The sequence below is a fragment of the Macaca thibetana genome, chromosome 3 (assembly GCF_024542745.1).
Source record: "Macaca thibetana thibetana isolate TM-01 chromosome 3, ASM2454274v1, whole genome shotgun sequence".
NCBI lineage: Eukaryota > Metazoa > Chordata > Mammalia > Primates > Cercopithecidae > Macaca > Macaca thibetana.
The window spans coordinates 182685089-182708456 of record NC_065580.1 but is presented as its reverse complement, the minus strand read 5'-3'; the positions used below and the strand labels follow the sequence as shown (position 1 = coordinate 182708456).

The 23368-nt window shown below is 36.7% G+C and overlaps 1 protein-coding gene across 2 annotated transcripts in view; it reads right to left on the bottom strand.

The window, feature by feature from the left end:
- The window catches only part of SAMSN1 (SAM domain, SH3 domain and nuclear localization signals 1), a 176375-nt gene that overhangs the window by 15755 nt on the left and 137252 nt on the right, over positions 1-23368 (bottom strand). For both annotated transcript variants that reach the window (XM_050782360.1, XM_050782361.1), the window contains 5 exons: positions 20686-20757; positions 16441-16590; positions 11961-12090; positions 9826-9977; positions 341-547 (listed from right to left, as the gene is read on the bottom strand). In XM_050782360.1, the coding sequence (XP_050638317.1) occupies positions 341-547; positions 9826-9977; positions 11961-12090; positions 16441-16590; positions 20686-20757 (711 nt within the window). The remainder of the gene's footprint in view (positions 1-340; positions 548-9825; positions 9978-11960; positions 12091-16440; positions 16591-20685; positions 20758-23368) is intronic.

Genomic DNA, 23368 nt, shown 5'->3' with positions numbered 1-23368 from the left:
CACTTTTTTAGACTTACTTTATTCCTTATATTCTCTTTACCATTCTCATTTAGACATTTTATTAGGGCCTTTTATTCTCCTAGATATTTTTCATTGTTCATTGCATTTTCTCAACGTTCATCTCTATTGTCACTGCTAAATACTATTAAGGTATAGTCCAAGGGATATTAGATCAAGACTTGTCCTTGCATAAAAACATGTCATAAAGGAGAAATAAGAGCTCTTCTAGGAAAACAGGCTTTCCTTTGCTTCTAAGTCTTGTAACACAAATACTGATCCACTCCCTTCAATTTTTCCATTTACATGCCGCCAAAAGCAAACAGGACATAGATTTGCTCACCTGAAGATGAATCCTCTCTAGGAACTCCTGCAGAGTCTTGGATTTTTCATTGTTACTCCTTCGGTTTGCCTTTATTTTCTTGGGGGCTGCTTCCTCTTCTGAGATGACATCCACATAAATGAATTTGAAGTTTCCCACTTTATTGTTCAACATTCCCGTCCACATCCCCATTGGTGTTTTGCAGATAATGTCTATGATGTCTCCTTTCTAAGGACGAAGAAATCCATAAACATTAGGTTTCAGAGAACTATAGTGCTATAAAAATTGGTAGAAAGAATGAAATCATAGAAAACTAGGATAATGAGGACATTATGCTAAAGCGGTTCAGATATAACAGAAACAAATCTAAACATTCACTTCTTTCAAAAATTCAGGCTGGTGGCATGGTGGGTCATGCTTATAATCCCAGCACTTTGGTAGGCCAAGGCGGGAGGATTGCTTGAGGCCAGGAGTTTGAGACTAGCCTGGGTGACAAAGTGAGATCCCATCTCCACAGTTTTTTTTTTCTTTTAATTAGCCTGGCATGGTAGCATGTATCTGTAGATTGAGGTAGGAGGAGTTCAAGGCTACAGTGAGCTGTAATCATGTCACTGCACTCCAGCCTGGGCAACACAGTGAGATCCCATCTTAAAAAAAAAACTCAAAGAAGTTATGTACTAGTTACAATGAAGAAAACTTCAACATTCTTGACAAAAAGCTCTCACATAGTTTGATGACATGTTTCTGTTTCTGTTATTGTATCAATTTATCAACTTATCACTGTAGAGCGCAGTGTAATTTACAAAACACTTTTGCCTACTCTAAGTTATTTTTGCTCACAACACACCTCTTAGATACATAAAGGGGGTATCATCATTATTAATTTAAATATTACAGAAAAAGAAACAGAGATATTAAATGACTTCTGAAGAGCTTGCAGGAAGTTAACGGCAGAACCAGAACTCAAGTCCAAGTTATCTGAACTAAAAAATGATGCTCTTTTTATTTATACTGTCAAAGTAATATATATGGAACAAAGCTCAAATTATCATTCCTGGAAGTGCTCCCCAGCTGGGGAAGGAGATGAAAGAGAAGTCTGTTACTCTATGTATTTCTAGTGTATCTGAAAAATTTATCTACGGTATAAAATAAACCCATTTCAAGAATTTCATCCACCTAAAATAAAGAAATTTTGCAGAATGCACATAAAAGTATGTGTACACTAAGGATAAATTATGCTACTTAATTCCTTTTAAGGTATTCATGCTCTCCTCTTATTAAGAAGAGATAGCACTTAGATTGAGCTCACAGCAAAGTTTAGATTGAAGTGTGAATGAATCATATTAGTATGGACAAACCAATTGGTGTTTTTCTTTACTCACATCTAAGACCATAATTAACTATAGGCTGTCAGTTATTGGCAAGGGTAGAAAACCTCATGGGGATGTTTCTTTGTAAAGAAAAATTTATTTCTATGCAAATATGATGTCTATGTTCAAGAGTTATAGTTCCTCCTTTGAGACTTAAAACTTTCTGCCTCAGAGAGGACTTTACAGATTCTAATATTTTAGCCCCTTTTAAGTGTCTACCCTCAAACAAAGCATCAAGCCTGCTACTAAAAATACTTTTTTCTTGCTGCTCTGGGAATGTGTGTTCTTCCATCTAAAAAACAAATTTTATTTGTAATGGTATAATTCACCATGACTGAAATATCTGGTCTACCTTGTGATCATCTGTCTGTTTAGTCTTGTGAACTGTTAGACTGGGTCCTTCTGCCTTTAACAAAAGGGAATCAAATCATAGGTTGGATGGTATCAGCTAGGTAGACTGAGAAGTTCTCCTGAAGCTCTAGAAAGTTGCTAGGCATGGAAACCCTTTACTGCATCCTTCCTATTATCCTTGAAACTTGTAAATTTGCAACTTTAGCCTTTACAGGTATATACCTGCACATTCCAGGAAAGCCCACAGGTCATCAAGCAAAGACTCAATTTCATTTTGGATAAGACCCTTGATGGAAATAATAGTATTTCAATTTTCATGGGTAACTGGGGAATTCCTACTGTGTCCTATAAGAGCTCCACAAAAACTCACCTCAGGCAGCAGCAGCAGTGGTACCCTGGCATGGTATTGTAGGGAAGTTGAAAGGCTATCCTGAGTCAAACTGTGTTGTGTTTATTTCCTTCTACTGCTCTCTCCCACAATGGTTACTAGGTTATGGGTATCCTTTCCCCAAGACTTGAACTTAGACATCAGATCATTCCATATACATAACTAAGGAGCTTAGTATGGGGAACAGTGCATTTTTTATTCTCCAGTTGAGCTTACTCTGATTTAATAGCATAGAAGGGATCAAGAGAAGGGCTGAAGACTTTAAATGTTAAATAATAATATAAATACTCCATAATATATCATAATTATTAGTTAACATTGGTTTAGTGTTAACAATATAGAACATTCATACTTTATGTCCTTTGACTTTTAGCACTTTGTGATACTAGAAAGGAATAATTTAACATCTATGAATTCTTTTAGCACAAAACCTTCTGTTTGTGCCATTGTAACCGACCCCTCTCCTTGAGTGTGAGCAAGATTATGAAAATGATGGATTTCACACTCATGATTATGTTACCCTTATATGATAGGGGGGACTTTGCAGATCCAATTAGGGTACTGAGTTATTTGATTTTGAATTAACTGAAAGGGAGATTATCTTGGTGGGTGTGACAAATCAGGTAGGATCCCTTAAAATAAAGATTAAAGCCTGAGTGAGCTTTTTCCTGCTCATCCTGAAAGAGCAAACTGCTGTATTGTAGAGAGGGCTCTGGCTGGTGGAATCTAGAGGCTGAGAATGGCCTCCAGTTGACATCCAGCAAGAAAATGGGGTCCTCAGTCCTACAACCACAAGGAACTGAATTCTGCCAACAGCCAGTGAACTCAGAAGAGAACCTGAGCCTCTGTTGAGATCACTGCTTGCTTAGAATTCAACTGAGCCATGCCCACAATTATGACCTATAGAAACTGAGCTAACAATACATTTGTGTTGTTTCATGCCTCTGAGTTTGAGGTAATGTGTTACACAGCAATAGAAAATGAATACAGAGGATAAGAAGAGGGAATTCAGGAGGGAATATCACTGGAAGAAAGGTCTCTGGTTACTCATAGCAACCAACTTAAAAAGTGCTAGACATTTCCGGGGCATCATGGCAGACGGGAGGCAGGACCAGGTTGCAGCTCCAACTCGAGCAGACAAAGGAGTGTGTGGACACTCACATCATGAACTTTTGCTTCAGAACGATTGCAGAAATAACTCAGGAAACCTGGGAGGACTCACAGACCCCCTGAAGGAAGTGGATTCCTCCTTCAGTAAACAGGAGACAACCCAAATACTGTGCTGGTATCCACAGTTGAGAGGCCCACAGACAGTTAACATCGCAAGACTCTGTGCAGACAACCCTTAGTACCAGTCTAGAGCCTGGTAAACTTGTTGGGTGGCTAGCTGTAGAAGAGAGGTAACAATCATTACAGATCGCTCTCAGGAAGCCTCATCCATAGGAAAAGGGGGAGAGTACTACATCAAGGGAACACCCCGTGGGACAAAAGAATCTGAACAACAGCCTTCAGCCCTAGACCTTCCCTCTGACAGAGTCTACCCAAATGAGAAGGAGCCAGAACACCAACTCTGATAACATGACAAAACAAGGTTCTTTAATACCATCAAAAAGTCACACTAGCTCACCAGCAATGGACCCAAACCAAGAAGAAATCCCTGATTTACCTTAAAAAGAATTCAGGAGGTTAGTTATTAAACTAACCAGGAGGCACCAGAGAAAGGTGAAGCGCAATGTAAGGAAATCCAAAAAATGATACAAGAAGTGAAGGGAGAAATATTCAAGGATAGATAGCATAAACAAAAAACAATCAAAACTTCAGGAAACAATGGACACACTTATAGAAATGCAAAATGCTCTGGAAAGTTCCAGCAATAGAATCGAATAAGTAGAAGAAAGAAATTCAGAGCTCGAAGGCAAGATCTTTGAATTAATCCAAACCAACAAAGACAAAGAAAAAAGAATAAGAAAATGTGAACAAAGCCTCCAAGAAGTCTAGGATTATATTAAATGACCAAACATAAGAATAATCAGTGTTCCTGAGGAAGAAGAGAAATCTAAAAGTTGGGAAAACATACTTGAAGGAATAATCAAGGAAAACTTCCCTGGCCTTGCTAGAGATCTAGACATCCAAATACAAGAAACACGAAAAGCACCTAGGAAATTCATTGCAAAAGGATTATTGCCTAGGCACATTTTCATCAGATTATCTAAAGTTGAGACAAAGGAAAGAATCTTAAGAGCAATGAGACAAAAGGATCAGGTAACCCATAAAGGAAAACCTGTCAGATTAACAGCAGATTTCTCAGCAGAAACCCAACAAACTAGAAGGGATTGGGACCCTATCTTCAGCCTCCTCAAACAAAACAATTATTAGCTAAGAATTTTGTATCCAGTGATATCAAACTTCATATATGAAGGAAAGATACAGTATTTTTCAGACAAACAAATGTTGAGAGAATTCGTCACTACCAAGCCACTAAAAGGAGCTCTAAATCTTCAAACAAATCCTGGAAACACATCGAAACAGAACCCCTTTGAAGCATAAATCTCACAGGACCTATAAAACAAAAGTACAATTTAAAATGCACACACACACACACAAAATGTATGCAGGCAACAAAGAGCATGATGAATGGAATAGTACCTCACATCTCAATACTAACATTGAATTAAATAGCCTAAATTATCCACTTGAAAGTTACAGAATTGCAGAATGGTTAGGATTTCACAAACCAACTATCTGCTGCCTTCAAGAGACTCATCTAACACATAAGGACTCACATGAACTTAAGGTACAGGGGTAGAAAAAGACATTTCATGCAAATGGACACCAAAAGGGAGCAGGAATAGCTATTGTCATATCAGACAAAACAAACTTTAAAGTAACAGAAGTTAAAAACGACAAAGAGGGACATTATACAATGATAAAAAGGCCTTGTCTAGCAGGAAAATATCACAATCCTAAACATGTATGCACCTGAGACTAGAGCTCCCAAATTTGAAAAACAATTACTAATAGGACTAAGAAATGAGATAGACAGCAACATACTAATAGTGGGGGGACTTCAATACTCCAATGACAGCACTAGACAGGTGATCAAGACAGAAAGTCAACAAAGAAACAATGGACTTAAATTATACCCTGGAACAAGTAGACTTAACAGATATATACAGAACATTCTGTCCAACAACCTCAGAATATACATTGTATTCAACAACACATGGAACTTTCTCTAAGATAGACCCATATGATAGGCCATAAAATGAGTCTCAATAAATATAAAACAATTTAAATTTATCAAGCACTCTTTCAGTCTACAGTGGAATAAAACTGGAAATTAACTCCAAAAAGAACCTTCAAAACCATGCAAATACATGATCCTTGGGCAAAAAATGAAATCAAGATGGAAATTAAAAAATTATTTGAACCGAACAACAATAGTGACATGACCTACCAAAACCTCTGGGACACAGCAAAGGTGGTGCTAAGAGGAAAGCTCATAGCCCTAAACACCTACATCGAAAAGTCTGAAATAGTCCAAACGGACAATCTAAGGTGACACTTCAAGGAAAGAGAGAAACAAGAACAAACCAAACTCAAAAACAGCAGAAGAAAGGAAATAACCAAGATCAGAGCAGAACTAAATAAAATTGAAACAAAAACAATACAAAAGATAAATGAAACAAAAAGCTGTTTTTTGAAAAGATAAACAAGATTAATAGACCATTAGTAAGAATTCAAATAAGCTCAATAAGAAATGAAACAGGGGATATTACAACTGACACTACAGAAATACAAAAGATCATTCAAGGTTACTATGAACACCTTTACATGCATAAAGTAGAAAACCTGGAAAACATGGATAAATTCCTGGAAAGATACAACCCTCCTAGCTTAAATCAGGAAAAATTAGATACCCAGAACAGACCAATAACAACCAATGATATTGAAATGGCAATTTAAAAATTACCAATAATAAAAAACTTGAGGACCAGACCGATTCAGAGCAGAATTCTATCAGACATTCAAAGAAGAATTGGTACCAATCCTATTGACACTATCCCACCAGACATAGAAAGAAGGAACCTTCCCTACATCATTCTATGAAGCCAGTATCACCCTAATACCAAAACCAGGAAAGAGGATAACCAAAAAACAAAACTACAGACCAATATCCCTGATTAACATAGATGCTAAAATTCTTAACAAAATACTAGCTAACTGAATTCAGCAACGTATCAAAAAGATAATCCACCATGATCAAGTGAGTTTAATACCAGGGATGCTGGGATGCTTTAACATATGCACGTTAATAAATGTGATACACCACATGAACAGAATTAAAAACAAAAATCACATGACCATCTCAATAGGTGCAGAAAAAGCATTAGACAAAATCCAGCATTTCTTCATGATTAAAACTCTCAGCAAAATAGGCATACAAGGGACATACCTCAATACAATAAAAGCTATCTATGACAAACCCACAGTCAACATAATACTGAATGGCAACAAGGTGAAAGCATTCCTTTTGAGAACTGGAACAAGATAAGGATGCCCACTCTCACCATTGCTCTTCAACACAGTACTGGAAGTCCTAGCCAGAGCAATCAAAAAAGAGAAAGAAATAAAGGGCATCTAAATCACTAAAGAGGAAGTCAAACTGTCACTGTTTTCTGATGATATGATCATTTACCTAGAAAACCATGAAGACTCTTCCAGGAAGGTCCTAGAACTGATAAAAGAATTCAGCAAAGTTTCTGGATACAAAATTAATGTACACAAATCAGTAGCTCTTTTATACCCCAGCAGCGATCAAGCTAAGAATCAAATCAATAATTCAACCCCTTTTACAATAGCTGCAAAAGCAAAACAAAACAAAGCAAAACAAAAAAACAACTTTGGAATATACCTAACTAAGGAGGTGAAAACCTCCACAAAGAAAACTACAAAGCACAGCTGAAATAAATCAGAGATGGCACAAACAAATGGAAACATGTTCTATGCTCATGGATAGGTAAATCAATATTGTGAAAAGGACCATACTGCCAAAAGCAATCTACAAATTCAACAGATTTCCCATCAAAATACCACTATCGTTCTTCACAGAATTAGAGAAAACAATTCTAAAATTCATATGGAACCAAAAACGAGCCTGCATAGCCAAAGCAAGCTTGAGCAAAAAGAACAAATCTGGAGGCATCACATTACCTAATTTCAAACTATACTATAGGCTATAGTCACCAAACCAGCATGGTACTACTACAAAAATAGGCACATAGACCAATGGAACAGAAAAGAGAACCCAGAAATAAATCCAAATACTTAACAGCCAACTGACTTTTGAAAAAGCAAACAAAAACATAAAGTGGGGAAAGGATACCCTTTTCAACAAATAGTGCTGGGATAATTGGCTAGCCATATGTAGGAGAATGAAACTGGATCCTCAACTCTCACCTTTTACAAAAATCAACTCAAGATGGATTAAGGACTTAAATCTAAGATCTGAAACTATAAAAATTCCAGAAGATAACATTGGAAAAACCTTTCTAGACATTGGCTTAGGCAAGGATTTCATGACCAAGGACCCAAAAGCAAATGCAATAAAAACAAACAAAAATTGCTGAGACTTAATTAAACTAAAGAGCTTTTGCATGGTAAAAGAAACAATCAGCAGAGCAAGCAGACAACCCACAGAGTGGGAAAAAATTTTCACAATCTATACGTCCGACAAAGGACTAATATCCAAAATCTACAATGAACTCAAATCAACAAGAAAACAAACAAACAATCCCATCAAAAAGTAGGCTGAGGACATGAATAGACAAGTCTCAAAAGAAGATACACAAATGGCCAACAAACACATGAAAAAATGCTCAACATCACTAATGATCAGGGAAACGCAAATCAAAACCACAATGTGATACCACCTTACTCCTGCAAGAATGGCCATAATCAAAAAATTTAAAAATTGCAGATGTTGGCATGGATGTAGTGAAAAGGGAACACTTCTACACTGCTGGTGGGAGTGTAAACTAGTACAACCACTATGGAAAACAGTGTGGAGATTCTTTAAATAACTAAAAGTAGAACTACCATTTGATTCAGCAATCCGACTGCTAGGTATCTACGCAGAGGAAAAGAAGTCATTATACAAAAAAGATACTTTCACACACGTTTGTGGCAGGACAATTTGCAATTGCAAAAATGTGGAACCAACTCAAATGCCCATCAATCAATGAGTGGATAAAGAAACTGTGGTATAGGCTGGGCGTGATGACTCATGCCTGTAATCCCAGCATTTTGAGAGGCTGAGGTGGGTGGATCACAAGGTCAAGAGATCTAGACCATCCTGGCCAACATGCCGAAAACCCATCTCTACTAAAAATACAAAAATTAGCTGGGTTGTGGTGGCCTCCAGCTACTTGGGAGGCTGAGGGAGGAGAACTGCTTGAACCCAGGAAGCAGAGGTTGCAGTGAACCAAGATCGTGCCACTACACTCCAGCCTGGTGACAGAGCAAGACTCCATCAAAAAAGAAAAGAAAAGAAAAGAAAAGAAAAGAAAGGAAAAGAAAACCATGGTGTACATATATATACAATGGAATATTACTCAGCTATAAAAAGGAATGAATTAATGGTATTTGCTGTGACCTAGATGGGACTGGACACTATTATTCTATGTAAAGTAACTCAGGAATGGAAAATCAAACATCATATGTTCTCACTCATAAGCAAGAGCTAAGCTATGAAGACAAAAAGGCATAGGAATGACCCAATGGACTTTGGGGACTTGGGGAAAGGATGAGAAGGTGGTGAGGGATAAAATACTACAAATAGAGTGCAGTGTATACTGCTTGGGTGATGGGTGCACCAGAGTCTCACAAATAACCACTAAAGAACTTACTCATGTAACCAAACACCACCTGTTCCCCAATAACCTACGGAAATAAAAATTAAAAAAGTACTGGAATTTCCCGGCCACGTCTGGTTCCCAAGGCCTTTGCTCTGCTGGGCTCTTGCCTGACATTTGCACCTTTTCTCCCTCTCTCTTCATTATTTCTATTCCTGCAAGTATCAGGCAGAGTTGGGCACCTACAGCAACTGTGAGGCTTTGGTTTTCAGGAAAATGGAGAGAATTCTTTCCTCCCTGATAGACTCTGAACCTGAATCATCTACATAATAACAACTTACACTAATAGCCTGAACAGACTGATACCCCGCCTCCACCTCACATATTTTATTCAAATTCTTAGCATTGTAAGCGAGCCTCCACTTCTACTGTTGGGAAGAACACACTCACACTCTGTTCTCCCACTGCTTATACTTGCTGAAACAGATCATATAATCAGCCTTTGACAAACCATTCAGAAGGGGGGATATGATGTCCTCTCACCTTGATTTTGAGGGAGTCAGTGTCATAGGGACTTGGCGTGAAATCCGTATGCACTCTGGCGCGACCGCAGAATGGTCCTGAATAGGGGCCATCGTCATCCAGTCGAAAGCTGTCCCGGTTACTCGTACCATCTGAACAGCTTGTTACGCCACCTGATGAAAGCAGAAGTTCGCAGTTGTCGTTGAAGACTTGTAACATTCTGGACCATCATCTGGACACAACTAAGTATTGATCATGCTGGACCGCTGGATGCCAGGCTCAGGAGGAGGTTCTAATTGACCCATCCTGGTGTCCCTCTCCCAGTTGGTCTCAGTCAGTGACGTCTGTCCTCTGAGTCATTTCTAACCTTTTTCCTGACGATCTGGCCACTCTCTCCTCTACCACCAACCCAAGTACCCTCTCACTTCATTCTCCATAATCTGACCCAGGACACAGTGTACTAAGTATTGGACACTTGCCAAAAGCATGACATTACAAAGTTCCCTGCAACTTATCACAAGACTTCTTCCCCAGAGTTCCCACTGTGTACCAAAGGCCATTCTGAGGCCATATTTTTGACATAACAGGTGGCACGTTTGCTTGTTGTATGAGTGTAAGGGAAGGAGAAAGTGTGTCTGAATGTCTGCACCACCATGTGGTTTGAAACTTCTAAACTGGGCCTTTAAAACTGTTCCAAATCCTTGTCTGCTCCTCTTATTTTTGATCTTAAACTTCAGGAAAAAGAGAAAAGAGAGCATTTTGTCACCTCCCTTGGAACAAGAATAGCTCCCAGTGGAAGTAACTCTCCTCCCCCACCCTCATACTCAGTCATCACTTCATGTCTTCCTTCAGTCTAACCTTTCATCACTCTGTTCAATGAGGGAATAGCCCACGTTTCACTACCACGCATTGTGGAAATAAGGTAAAGCTCCTTCAAGATGCTCCATATTGTATGTGAAGTGATGTAAAACACAGATGAGTTGTATCTAATCACACAAATTAAGTGGTATACGGTAATAGTAAAATGAACCACCATCTCTTCACACCTTCCCTTCCATGACAACTCCAGACCACAGCTTTTCACAGTCCATTCTAGTGAAAATTCTCCCCACATCCAGCATCACAATATAGAGTTTTAAAACTTCCAGCAGAAATGAATACTAATGAGATCTGAATTTCATACGTGCAAAAAAATTCTTTAAATGTTTCTGTGTTAGCTTTTGTCACAAAATATCTATTCTACAGCCAATAGGAAAATAGGAATAAAACTCAGGATATTTGAAACATCTGGTCTTTGCCATACATGTTCAAATAACAGAAGAAGTTGATTTAAAAGGAAATGGAAAATAAACTTTGCAAAAACATTTAAAAGCCCTGAAAAGATTAGAGAGATGTATAACAGTTTACATATAAAAAGTCATAAGGCACCCTGCAATATCAATCGTTTCATCCAAATATTGTAGCTGGAAATGTGACTAAATCCTGAGTGATTTCCTTCTTAGAAAAAATATTGATCTTCATTAGAAAATCCTTGTTGGTTACTTATGGATCCCGTTTTGTCACCTAATAGTGATAGTCCTATCATTTATTATTTGCATATTGCTTCACTCTTTACTCGTTCATGCTGGGTTAAGATCTAAAAAGTAAATGTCAGTAAAGTAAATTGATGCAAATGTGCTACATTTTTCAGAGTACTTCAGGAAAAAAGGAAAGTGGTGGGGGGAGAAAGACAGGGACAGAAGGAAGAGGGAGGGAGAAAGAAAGAGACAGAGAACAGAACAGAAAATAAATTTCATTTATCTGAATACTTCAAGTCATTTTTAAATATTTCGGCTCAAGATAAAGCTGGCTCCCTCCAACAAGGATTTTTATTTTAAAGATGCATATTTAATCTCCTAATATGACTTTTTTGAGGCATATCCCCAAGAGCCCCTTTGACTACAGTGTTAAAAGTGTTAACACAGTATATACCTGTGTCAAATATATTATGTATTATTTAAACACCAGCAACTCTATATAGATTTAATATATCTTACATTTTTACCATTTCTCTTATCAAGTAGCTGGAACCTTGTTGCTAATTTAACTTGTTGTTTTTTAATTGATTTAACCCGGACCTCACACCCAGGATCTCATCCCTGATTCATTAGCCTTACTTGATGAGCTCTGTCCACTGTAGAGACTATCCATGGAGTCACTGGCTTTGAGGGACACCTTCTCTGTGTGGGTCCCAATCACAGGGTCACTGTTTCTATATGGGTGGGCATTCTCTCCATCTTCCTCATCCTTCAGAAAACATATCAGAGGTTAGGTACAGAGAGAAGATTTCCACAGAGATGTTCATTGTGTATATTGATTTAACAGGCAAGACATATTTTAGCAATAAAATACTTAAGGATACATAAGGATAAAATACGAAAGTAGTTAATCTTCAGTTCAATTTCTAGCAAAACCTTTTACAATATACTTGGAAATATTATTCAGATGACACATTCTTTTTGTAGAATTCAGTTGAAATTATAATGGCTCATTTTTACAAACCAGGATGAATATCATATCAATATTATTTAATCAAAAGTGTTAGATTTATTGACATCTATGGTTTATGTTTTAAAGCACTTTTGCTTCTTCATGTTGTCCTTATCCTTTATTTAACACCATTACTAATCCATTGAGATCTGATCCTACAAGCTTAAACTCTGCATAGTTGTTTCATGTCAGTTATTTGCACCCTACCAGATCACTAGATATGAATAAAACATGTGCATTTTGCAATTCTAAAGCAAAGCTTATCTAAGAAGCTTTACAAATCTAATACTGTGCTTGCCACCTAGTCAAGTGAGAAGCAAATCTTGCATAAAATTAGAAAAGACAGACAATTTCAAAACAAATTATATTTTCTTGAAAACATCTCCAATGTTTTCCATATTTCAATAGTTTGGATTAAACTTATAAATTTCTTAATATTCATCAGAATGTAATTCAACATTTTTTATTTGTGAGCATTTCTAAACATTGATAAAACTTCAGAAATACATATGATATACACTCAGTTTGATTCTCCACTTTTATCCATTTCTTTATTCATTCAGTCATTCAACACAATTTTATGGAACACCTCCTAGGTACTGGGCAATGTTCTGGGAACCAGGGATTTCCATGGTAAACAAGATAACAGAGTGCTTGCTATAATGAAGGATATTCTATTGTGTTAGCTGTGTGTGTGTGTGCGCGCGTGTGTGTGTGTGTGTCTGTGTAGAGTATTTGGGGAGGTGTGTATAAACACAATAAGACAATTTCAGAGAATAGTAAGTGTTATGAAAGACATAAAACTGGGTGATGTGAGAGAATTTGTTGCTGAGGTTAGGGTTACATGTTGGCTGATTTAAATGGAATATCCTACAAAGACCTCTGCCATACAGTAACATATGCCCTGAATTATTGACCTAAATGATAAGAAAATGTAACTTATGTGAAGCTTTGGAGACAGTTTTCCAAGCAAAAGGAACAGCAAGAGCAAAATAATTGAACTCAGAATTATCTTGGGTTGTGCAGGGGAAAACAGCAAGGCTAATGTAGTGAGACAAAGGAGAATATTAGAGTGTGAGTTTAGAGAAGCAGACTGGAGCCACATCAAGAAAAGCTTCATAGACCATGTGTGGTGGCCATGGAAATGTGCCACTTAGATCTCTTGCTGCGGGGTCCCTTCTTTACTGACAGCCCCAGGACTACCCCTCTGTATCCATCACTCCGTTGGCACTAAAGCCATGCTCCCTGTTAGTAACTGAAAAAGCAGGGGTATTGTTTGAGCCCATTCTAGTGGAATGTGGGGTTCCTGTAATGGAAAACTTTAGTATAACAATCCCCCATCAATCTGACCAAAGCTTTCTCAGAATTCTGCTGAAGTATGAGACTCTCTCTACCTGATTCTTCTTCCTTTTCCTTATCCTTTTATAGATGTCAGGTTTGCATTGCAGTCTAAAGGCTTTCTCTTAAGCCTTCCCAGCATTTCTTCCCATAAATCTGTCTGTGGTGTTTCTACTCCTTTCTTGGGATCTGCTTCTCAGAGGACTAGAATGAACACAGCAAGTAAAGGGGTGCACTATGAAGACACTGAAATTTTAACCATGACCTGATTTCCACTTGTCAGAGATATTTCTGGATTTCATATGGAGAATAAATTTTATGGGGGAAAGAATAAAAAGAATGGAAAGCAGTTACGGGATTATTATAATAATCCAGGAAAGAAAGGTTGATGACTTAGTCTAAAGCAGGAATAGTTTACATGGAGAAATTAGGGAGTTTATATATACTTGGTAATACAATTCAGATAATTTACTGATGAATTAGTGTGAAAAGTGAGAAAAAGAAGGAATTTAGGGTGATTCTTAGTTTTTCTTTTCTTTCTTCCTCTTTTTTATATTTTTGCTTTTATTTATTTTGAAGATCAGTGTTGTCTGCTGCCACTGGGAATACTGGATGAGAAAACCATTTTTTTTTTGTAAAAGTGTAGAGAATCAATATATTAGCTTTGGATCTATTAGGTTTTGGATGTCTACTGGACAGCTAAATGAGGATATCAAAGAAACAATTGATTGTATTAATACGGCAGATAAGTGAAGAAGTCATAGCTAGAGATACAGTTGTGAAAAACGAAGTCATGAGAGCAGATGAGCTGACTTAAGGGGAGAGTGTAGATTCAGTGGTGCATCCAGGAACAAGCCTCAGGAAGATCAGATGTTTCGAGGGATGAGAAAGAAAGCAGAGTCAAGAAAGGAAGCTATGAGGAAAAAGAAATGTCAGAAGCATGCCCAGTCAAAAACAAGAGAAGTGGATGTTTTATATGTAAGAAAATCAGCACTTGAGTCAAATACAGTTGAAAAGTAGTAAGGAGAAAGAAAAGTGACCATTGGACTTGGCAACACAGAGGTCACAACTGATGGTGACAGCTATTTTAATGGAGTACTGGGGACAAGCCCTACTGAAGTGGGTTGAAAAAGAGAATGGACATAAGACATAAAAATCAATAACGTAGAATTGAGAGCCCATAAGTAAACCCACTTATTTATGATCCATATATTTATGACAATATATTTGTGGTCAACTGATTTTAACAAGAGTGCCAAGACAATCAAATAGGGAAAGAATAGTCTTTTCAACAAATGCTTTTAGGACAACTGTATATCTACATGCAAAAGAATGAAGGTGGACTCTTCCTATATACTATACAGTAAAATTATCTTGAAATAAATCATACACCAAAATTTAAGAGATTATTGGCCTCTTAGAAAAAAACATAGGAATAAATCTTCATTACATTAAGTTAGACAATGGTTTCTTAAATATGTTACCAAAAGCACAAGTGACCAGAAAAAAGATAATTGGACTACAATAAAATTAGAAACATTTGTGCTACAAACAATACCATCAAGAAAATAAAAACACAGTCCACAGAATTGGAGAAAATACATTATATTGCAAGTCATATATCTGATAAAATCTTGCATCCGGAATATATAAAAAACATTTAAAACTCAACAATAAAAAGATAAATAACCCAATTAAAAATGAACAATGGATTTGAAAAACACTTCTCCGCAAAGATAGATAAATGACTAAAAAGCACATGAAAAGATTCTCGACATTGTTAGTCATCAGGGAAATGTAAAGTACAACCAAATGTAAATCAAAATCACAATGAGATTCCACCTCACATCCACTAGGATGCGTAGTACTAAAAAGACAGACAATAACAAGTGTTGACAACAATGTAGAGAAATTGAAACCCTCATACATCGCTGGTGGGAATGTAAAATGATGCAGCTGCTTAAAAGACAATTTGCCAGTTTCTCTATTAGACATGGAGTTACCATATATCCAAGAGAAATGAAAAAATATTTCTGCACAAAAAATTGAACAGAAGTATCTGTAGCAGTGTTATTCATAATAGCCAAAAAGTGAAAGCAACCCAAGTGATCACTAAGTGATAAATGGATAAATTAAATGTGGTCCATCTATGAAAGGAGAAATATTATTTGGCAATAAAAAGGAATGACATACTGTCACTTGCTACAAAAATAAGGACATGTTCTTCTTCACATTGCTCTTCACATCACATTCTAGATGCATGATTTTTTTTTTTTTTTTTTTTTTTTGAGACACAGTCTTGCTCTGTTGCCAGGCTGGGGTACAGTGGCGCAATCTCGGCTCACTGCAACCTCTGCCTCTGGGTTCAAGTGATTCTCCTTCCTCAGCCTCCCGAGTAGCTAGGGCTACAGGCGTGCACCACCATGCCCAGCTAATTTTTGTATTTTCAGTAGTGACGGGGTTTCACCATGTTGGCCAGGCTTGTTTTGAACTCCTGACCTCAGGTGATCTTCCCGCCTCAGCCTCCCAAAGTGCTGGGATTACAGGCATGAGCCACCACACCCGGCCAATGCATGATCTTTCTGAGTGTTAGTTTCTTCTGTTAAAATGAAAGTAATACTTCCTTCCAGCCAACTTCTGGGCATAATGACTGAGGAAGAAAACAAATGCTTAAGTACTTCATGAAGTACCAAGCACTTCTATACTCTAGCTGAATAGTTTAAGAAAGTTTTAGTAGAAAAATACAAATGATTATCAGAGAATATTTACCTTTTCCTCAGAAAGGGCTTTGATGTACTTTTTACCAACTTTTTTCTTCATTGTCCATGAAATAGCTCTCATTTTTTTACCCAAACCTCCTCCATTATTTGAAGCTTTACTTGGTTCTCCACCTTCATTTGTGGGATCTCCTTCATGTACCTAGTTTAGAATTTTTACAAAAGACAAAATAATAAAGGAATAAAAAATACTGATCTGAAATCATTGTTACAGAGAACATTCTGAGTCTGTGGACTTCGCATACATTCTGTGCAGCAGCCTCCAAAATTTCTAAAAATCTGGACATAACCCATATTTTTAAAGTTGTCCAGGCCTGGTTGCTTGAGTTACAAACTCAGAAAGTAAAACTTGTGATGTTAAAGGACTTGAGCCTCACATCTGCAACTCTTTTAGAGAATTTCGGCTATTTTTTAAATAGCTGTATTGACCAATCATTTTATTCCCTCTTCTTGAGATGAACAAATAAGATTAAATACTAGGTATAAGGAGTTCTTATGTCTACATAGGTGAAAAATATTTTATTGGAAGCTTTAGATAGGCTGTAGCATCTATCCGTGTTGAATAGACCTTAAAATACCCTCTTGCTTCTCATAGAAATTGAGATGATTGTGGTTAAAGAAGTTTTCGTGTTAATTAAATCCACTGAGAAATGCTAGAGTTTGTTTTCATCTTAGCGTGCACATTTCCCATATTGTCAAGCAATAGTATATATGAACTAGTTCCAGCCATTAGTACAGAAATCTTCATGTAATTCACATGCTAAATTAATCAAACATCTTATTTGGTTGGACTGCTTTGGTCTTTGCTTAGGAATGCTGTTAAACCAATGACTCAGAATAAAACACACTGTTCACAGCCACAAGACTCTATATATCATAACATAAAATAATGTTCTGTCAATTTCATTCATATATTATGTGATATATATTACATTATATAGAATCTATATGAAATAAAATATTCTCACCACCCACCTTGCCCCTCGCTACTTCTCAAGTCTCCCTTACTCACTAGAGCAGTGGTTCTCAAAATATGATCCCTGGACCAGCAGCATCAACATCACCTGGGAGCAGTTTGTGCTTTAGCAAGCTCTTCAAGTGATTCCGATACTCAGTAAAGTTTGAAAACAACTGTAATAAAGTATTTCCATGCTAGCCCCCTTGCAGTTTCTCTATCGGGTTCTCACCAAGTTTGTATTTGCTTTCGCCATTGGCTTCCCCTAACTATCCAAGAATTTCTTCCTTCAGTCATCCAGGTATCTACTCACATGGCATATAATAGGAGAGCAATTTTCTGATTGATCACCCTACACACTTCCATATGTCCTGTTTATTGGCCCCGATTAATGATTCCTCTAAGAAGTTAACATTACCCGATAATATGTTTGTTCATTTCATTATTGTCTGCATCTCCCACTATGATGCATGTTCCATGAGACTTGAGACTTGATCTGTTTTCTTTGAGTGTCTAGAGTACTTCCAGGCACATAGCTAGCACTTGATATTATTTCAGTAAATGAAACTTCTCATGTAGAACATTGCAGATTTTTTTTTTCTTGGAGGATATGTTTGGGTTACAAGTCCTGAAATACCTTATATTTGCAAGAAAGGAAACTTGAAGGACATCTAGTTTAACACTGTCCACCATTCCTGATAGGTGGACAGATAGTCATTCACTGAGTATAAAAAATGATGGGAAACTTCCCTTTAGTGAACTTGAATATTTTAATGCAAAAGTTTAACCACATAGTTAACATCATTATTAATCAATATTATATTTTGCTTCGTATCTTACCCCAAATTGCCTATGATAAATATGAATGGACAGCCAATTTAAACCCTCATTGCACTTTATTAATTTCTACATTCAAGGTTATAAAGGCAAAGAAAGATTCTTTGCTTAATTCAAAAACCCTGAATAAAAAATAATTTGGAAGCACTTTAAAACTTTACAGTTAGCCTTTTTCTTCTCTCTTCTTAAACTTTCTCTGTCTTCATTGTAAATTTGTTTTTCTAACATAAATAAGAAATATATTATTTAATTACTAGTGTTACCCTAGAATTTCTAAGCTTCAGAAAGATGTACTATGAATATTTTTTCTGGTTTTTCTAGCATTATTTACAGAAGCTACAAAGAAACTACGTTTATGTCTTTTGAATGTTCACATTTTTCTATGCCTTCCTCCATAGACTGAATTAAATTTCTGTTTAAATATTACTTATGGTTTTGTTGTTGTCTTTTTAAGATTTGTCTTCCCCTATAAGCTCCAGGCATGAAGTAAGGATTTTATTGTGTTATTGCAACAGTACTTCCTGAGTGTCTAACGGAAAATCTGTCATAGAGTGGGTATTTTTTGAATGAATGCTGGATTTTTGAAAAATATGCACACTATTTTATTAGGTTCACTAAATTCTTTCACAAATTACTAGGCCACCATTATTAACCAATGAACCTGAATGAACATGAGCTATCTTGTATAGGTTAATACCAGAATTATAAACTAAACAGCAGTGGAATATATGTATGATTGTGGAGAATTAAAAATGTATACAAGATGCCAACTGAAAATAAAATTATATACAGTTTCTCTCTCTTTCCATATATATATACACACACACACAAACACATGTATGTGGCTAGAGAGATTTATATGTATATATTACATTTATTACTCACCATTACGTAAATGTTGATTGACTATATATTATGTACAAGTTTACTCATAAATGTGAATATATACATAATAAATTAATAAAAGGAATCATTATTAATATTACAATATTTTAAATATTGCAGATAAATATATTTGAAAATAAGCATAAGATCTAAAAACCTATTGATCTAAAAAGAATATATTACCTGTGAGGTTGCTGAATCAGGTTCAATGGTAAACAGTATTTTCAGTTTTCTTAGTAGACACCCCTTCTCTGTACTATTTTATTAGCTGTTGTTGTACCTGTCATTAATCACTGAGCAAATGTGGCCCCTACTTTATGAGACAATATGGCAAACTTTGGAGTCAGAGAAGAGGTTGAGTTCTGCCTTTGTCATTTACTCACTCTGTAATTTAGAAGTAATTTTATTTGATGAAGCAAGCATATTTCTGCAATGGCAAAATAGATATACTAATAGTTCCTATGTTATAGACAGGTAAATTGTTATAAAGTTAGCATTGTGCTTATTTCATCATGAGTGCTCAATTAAATGTACATATTATTGAAATTATTATGCAAACTTAATTCTATGGGAAGCTTTTCTTAAGCTACAATTAAAATGTCTGTAGTTTACAAATGTGTAAGTAGCGCTCACCAATGGGATATTTCAGTGTACACTGAAGTGTGAGAGTCCAGTTGAGCAGCCGTATGCTCTCCTTAACAAATGTACAGTTGGGCCGCTTAATCTTATCTTGTTCTAATTTAAAGCAATTACAACTGACATAAACTTTTACATATATCTATCAAATAATGTGTATAAACACGGTGTGTGTGTGTGTGTGTGTGTACGTATATGTATACACACATTGTTTTATAGTAGAAATACTCAGGAAATTTGGAATTGTCAGTGTCACTTTGAATTCTATCTTTTCGGATTCATGTTTTGCTTTCCCAAACATCTGTTAGGCTTCTTAAAATAGGATTTTACTTTTAATGCCCAGCATGGTACTGGGTACTGATAGAGACAGGAAACAGCCAAGAGTCCTTTGCGAAACCTCGTCTTCAAGCCTGAAACAGCTTGAAGGATGAAAAACCAGACTGCTGATCCTGGATGAAGCTCACCCTTTCCCCACTGATTCTCTCTTAATAATGCCCACCTGTGCACTGGGGAAGGGGTGGAGCTATGGGACGTTCACGTGATTTGCTGCCTGGGGGAGCCTGGCGTCTTTTGTTGCTATGTGGTGTCCTGGGATTCAATCTGTAAAGGGCCTGCTAGCAGGACTCTCGCTTTGCTGGGAGTTCCTCTTTTTTTTCTTTTTTTCCTTTTCACGCAATAAACCCTGCCTTACTCACCCTACAATGTGTATGTGTGCCTAAATTTTCCTGGTCATGTGACAAGAACCCATTGCTTTCTACAACAGTACTAAATAATGGTTTGTTCACTTATCACAAAAATACATGCAAGGCTATAATTTTAAAATGTATTTATTTTTCTTATTTTACTTTGCAAAAGTGACATTGTCTTCATAATATTTCATAATGTGTTTGCATAACATTCATAAAAATGGAATAAACTACCAACCTCAGTTGAATCATCTGCTTTTGATAAAGAATGATTCCGAAAACGATCGAAATTCCCAAAACTGCTGCTTCGCTATAAAATAGAAAAGAAAAAGGAAACTTAGAGCTTGCTATTTTCACTGCCCAAACTGATAAGTATATTAGATTATAGTTTAATAAGCACCATCTCTTGCAAATACAGGCTTTAAGAAGCTCTTCTCTCTGGAATATCCAAAGGCTGCGAAGGTATACCTATTAACACTTTTATATTTACAGTTGATAAAACGTCTTCCTATGTCTTATGTTATAGTGTTAAGTAAGCACCTCGGAGAAAATCTTGGTTAAATTATTTTAAATTTTTGATTTTAATTTTGTTCTTCGAAGCGGCAGCTGAAGAATCCATGAATTGTAAACTAAAGCTTCTTGAAATGAGCTAACCACAAACTTAACAGCATGTGGTACTAACCAACTAACCAATAAACAAATAACAACAACAACAAAACACACAAACAAAAAGCAAGCATCTGAGTAGATCCATCATTATGCCTCACAAAGATCAAGTTTGTTCACACACTGGGGCCTGTGGGGTGGAGGGCGGGGAGAGGGAGAGCATCAGGAAAAATAGCTAATGCATGATGGGCTTAATACCTAGGTGATGGGTTGACAGGTGCAGCAAACCACCATGGCACATGTTTACTTACGTAACAAACCTGTACATCCTGCACATGTACCCCGAAACTTAAAATAAAAATGAAAATAAAAGATCAATTTAATCCAAAAAAAAAAGAACATAAGTGCATTTTCTATTACCAACTCTTGATCATTTGAAATTCTCTGCTGGATATCAGAAAAAGAAGGCACACACATAGACTTATTAATAAATTGAACGCAGCATTTAGGTATGCACAGTCCAAGGTTGGGAGTAAAACGGAATTTTTCCACATTCAATATAGAATTACAATGAGACCTCTGGGTCAGTTTCATTCACTGTTTTGAGAAAAACTCAGTATGTTAATAGAAGATGTTGCCTTGAATACCTTCTGCTAACAAAGCTGAATTTTTATTATGCAACTCATCCTAGGCAGGTAATTATAAATAATTTCTGATAGGTGACAAAATAAATGAATCCCTTAAACACGTTTTAAAATTCTTTAGAGTCATTGAGTCAAAAAATTGATATTTTCTCACTATCTAATTCTATGCATTGTTTGGGATGGTGGATATCTGATGCTGTGTTCTTTGTGTACTCATAAATCCCGAGAATATTTTCTTTCTAAAGGACTTTATCTTATTTCAAGCTTATCATATTTTAAAAATAAACTGGTGGTACTGATGTATAATCTGGTAATTTAGAAAATTAATAATGGGAGTCAGTAATCTATAAAGCCTTGTACAACAAGGCCTCACTTAATGCTGTTGATGGGATCTCGGAAATTGCTACCTTAAGCAAAACCAGGTGTAATAAAATCCTCTTTACCATGGGCTGCTCGAAATAACAAGTTCAAATAACAAGTTCCTATGATCCATTTCTCGTTACAAAAACATTATCAAATTTCTAAATAAAGACCCAAACACTTCTAATGATAAACACTGAAACAAATGCGATCCATACACACATTTAAGAAAAATTAATTTAAAAAATTAACATAATTATTTACCCAGTTATTCCAGCTCAGGGTTGCTGTGAGTGGCCAGAGCCTATCCCCACAACTCGGGACACAAGGCAGGAGCCAGCCCTGGACAGAGTGCTGTCATCGCAGGGCACACTGAAGCCCACATCCACACTCACTCATTGTGGAACAATTTGGACATGCCGATTGACCTGACATTCCCTTCTTTGGGATGTGGGAGGAAACTCACACAGAAATGAGAAGATTGTGCAAACCCTGCAGTGACAGTGACCCTGGTCAGGAACTGATTTTTTTCCTCCATCAGTGTTATTATAACAAAATGATGTTGGAGAAAACGATGTTATTGGAGGACCTGCTATATTGTCCTTTCAGAAATCACAGCCCATTTCAGTAAAAGGCAGCTTCAAGGGCTCCTAATCCCTGAAAGCTCTCATGCCTCCCTACCAGCTCTTTAAAAATGTTTGTTTCCCTTTTAAATGAACGGAAATAAAAAGATCCTGACGTGTGACAAGGGGTTAGCTTGATAGACGGTGTGATACAGAATATTGCCCCAAGGATGATAGCTGTGTTAGACACAATTAACACCTTTTGCTGACTGGCCACCCCTGCTGAACAGGCCCCTCATCCTGTGGTGAGAGGAGCAGAAGCGAAGGCTGAAACTGAGAACCACACTGGAAAATACAAAGTCTTCTTATGTAGTACTTACTAGCCTAGAGTGGCTTCTCAGAATATTAACCACTCCAACTTGCCTAGTAGGTGTTTCCATCTGGCCGCCATTGCTCAGCAATCGCAGAAAGGAATTGAGCCTATTGTTGTCCAGCTTATAAACAATCTGAACACATGGAAATCTATTACTCTTTTTTATACTTAAAACCATTCTATGGCCGATTGGAGCCCATGCCTAAGGCAATTTTGTAGCCTACATATAGCCTGTTAAATATGAATGAGAGTTAGGGTATGATTTCCACAACTGGATAATGGGTCCTGTTGCACAGGAGGGCACAGAATAGACTCGCTTCAGCATTTTGCTACACTGTCTTCTTCCATTAAGTAATCAATAGCCACCACCTTTTA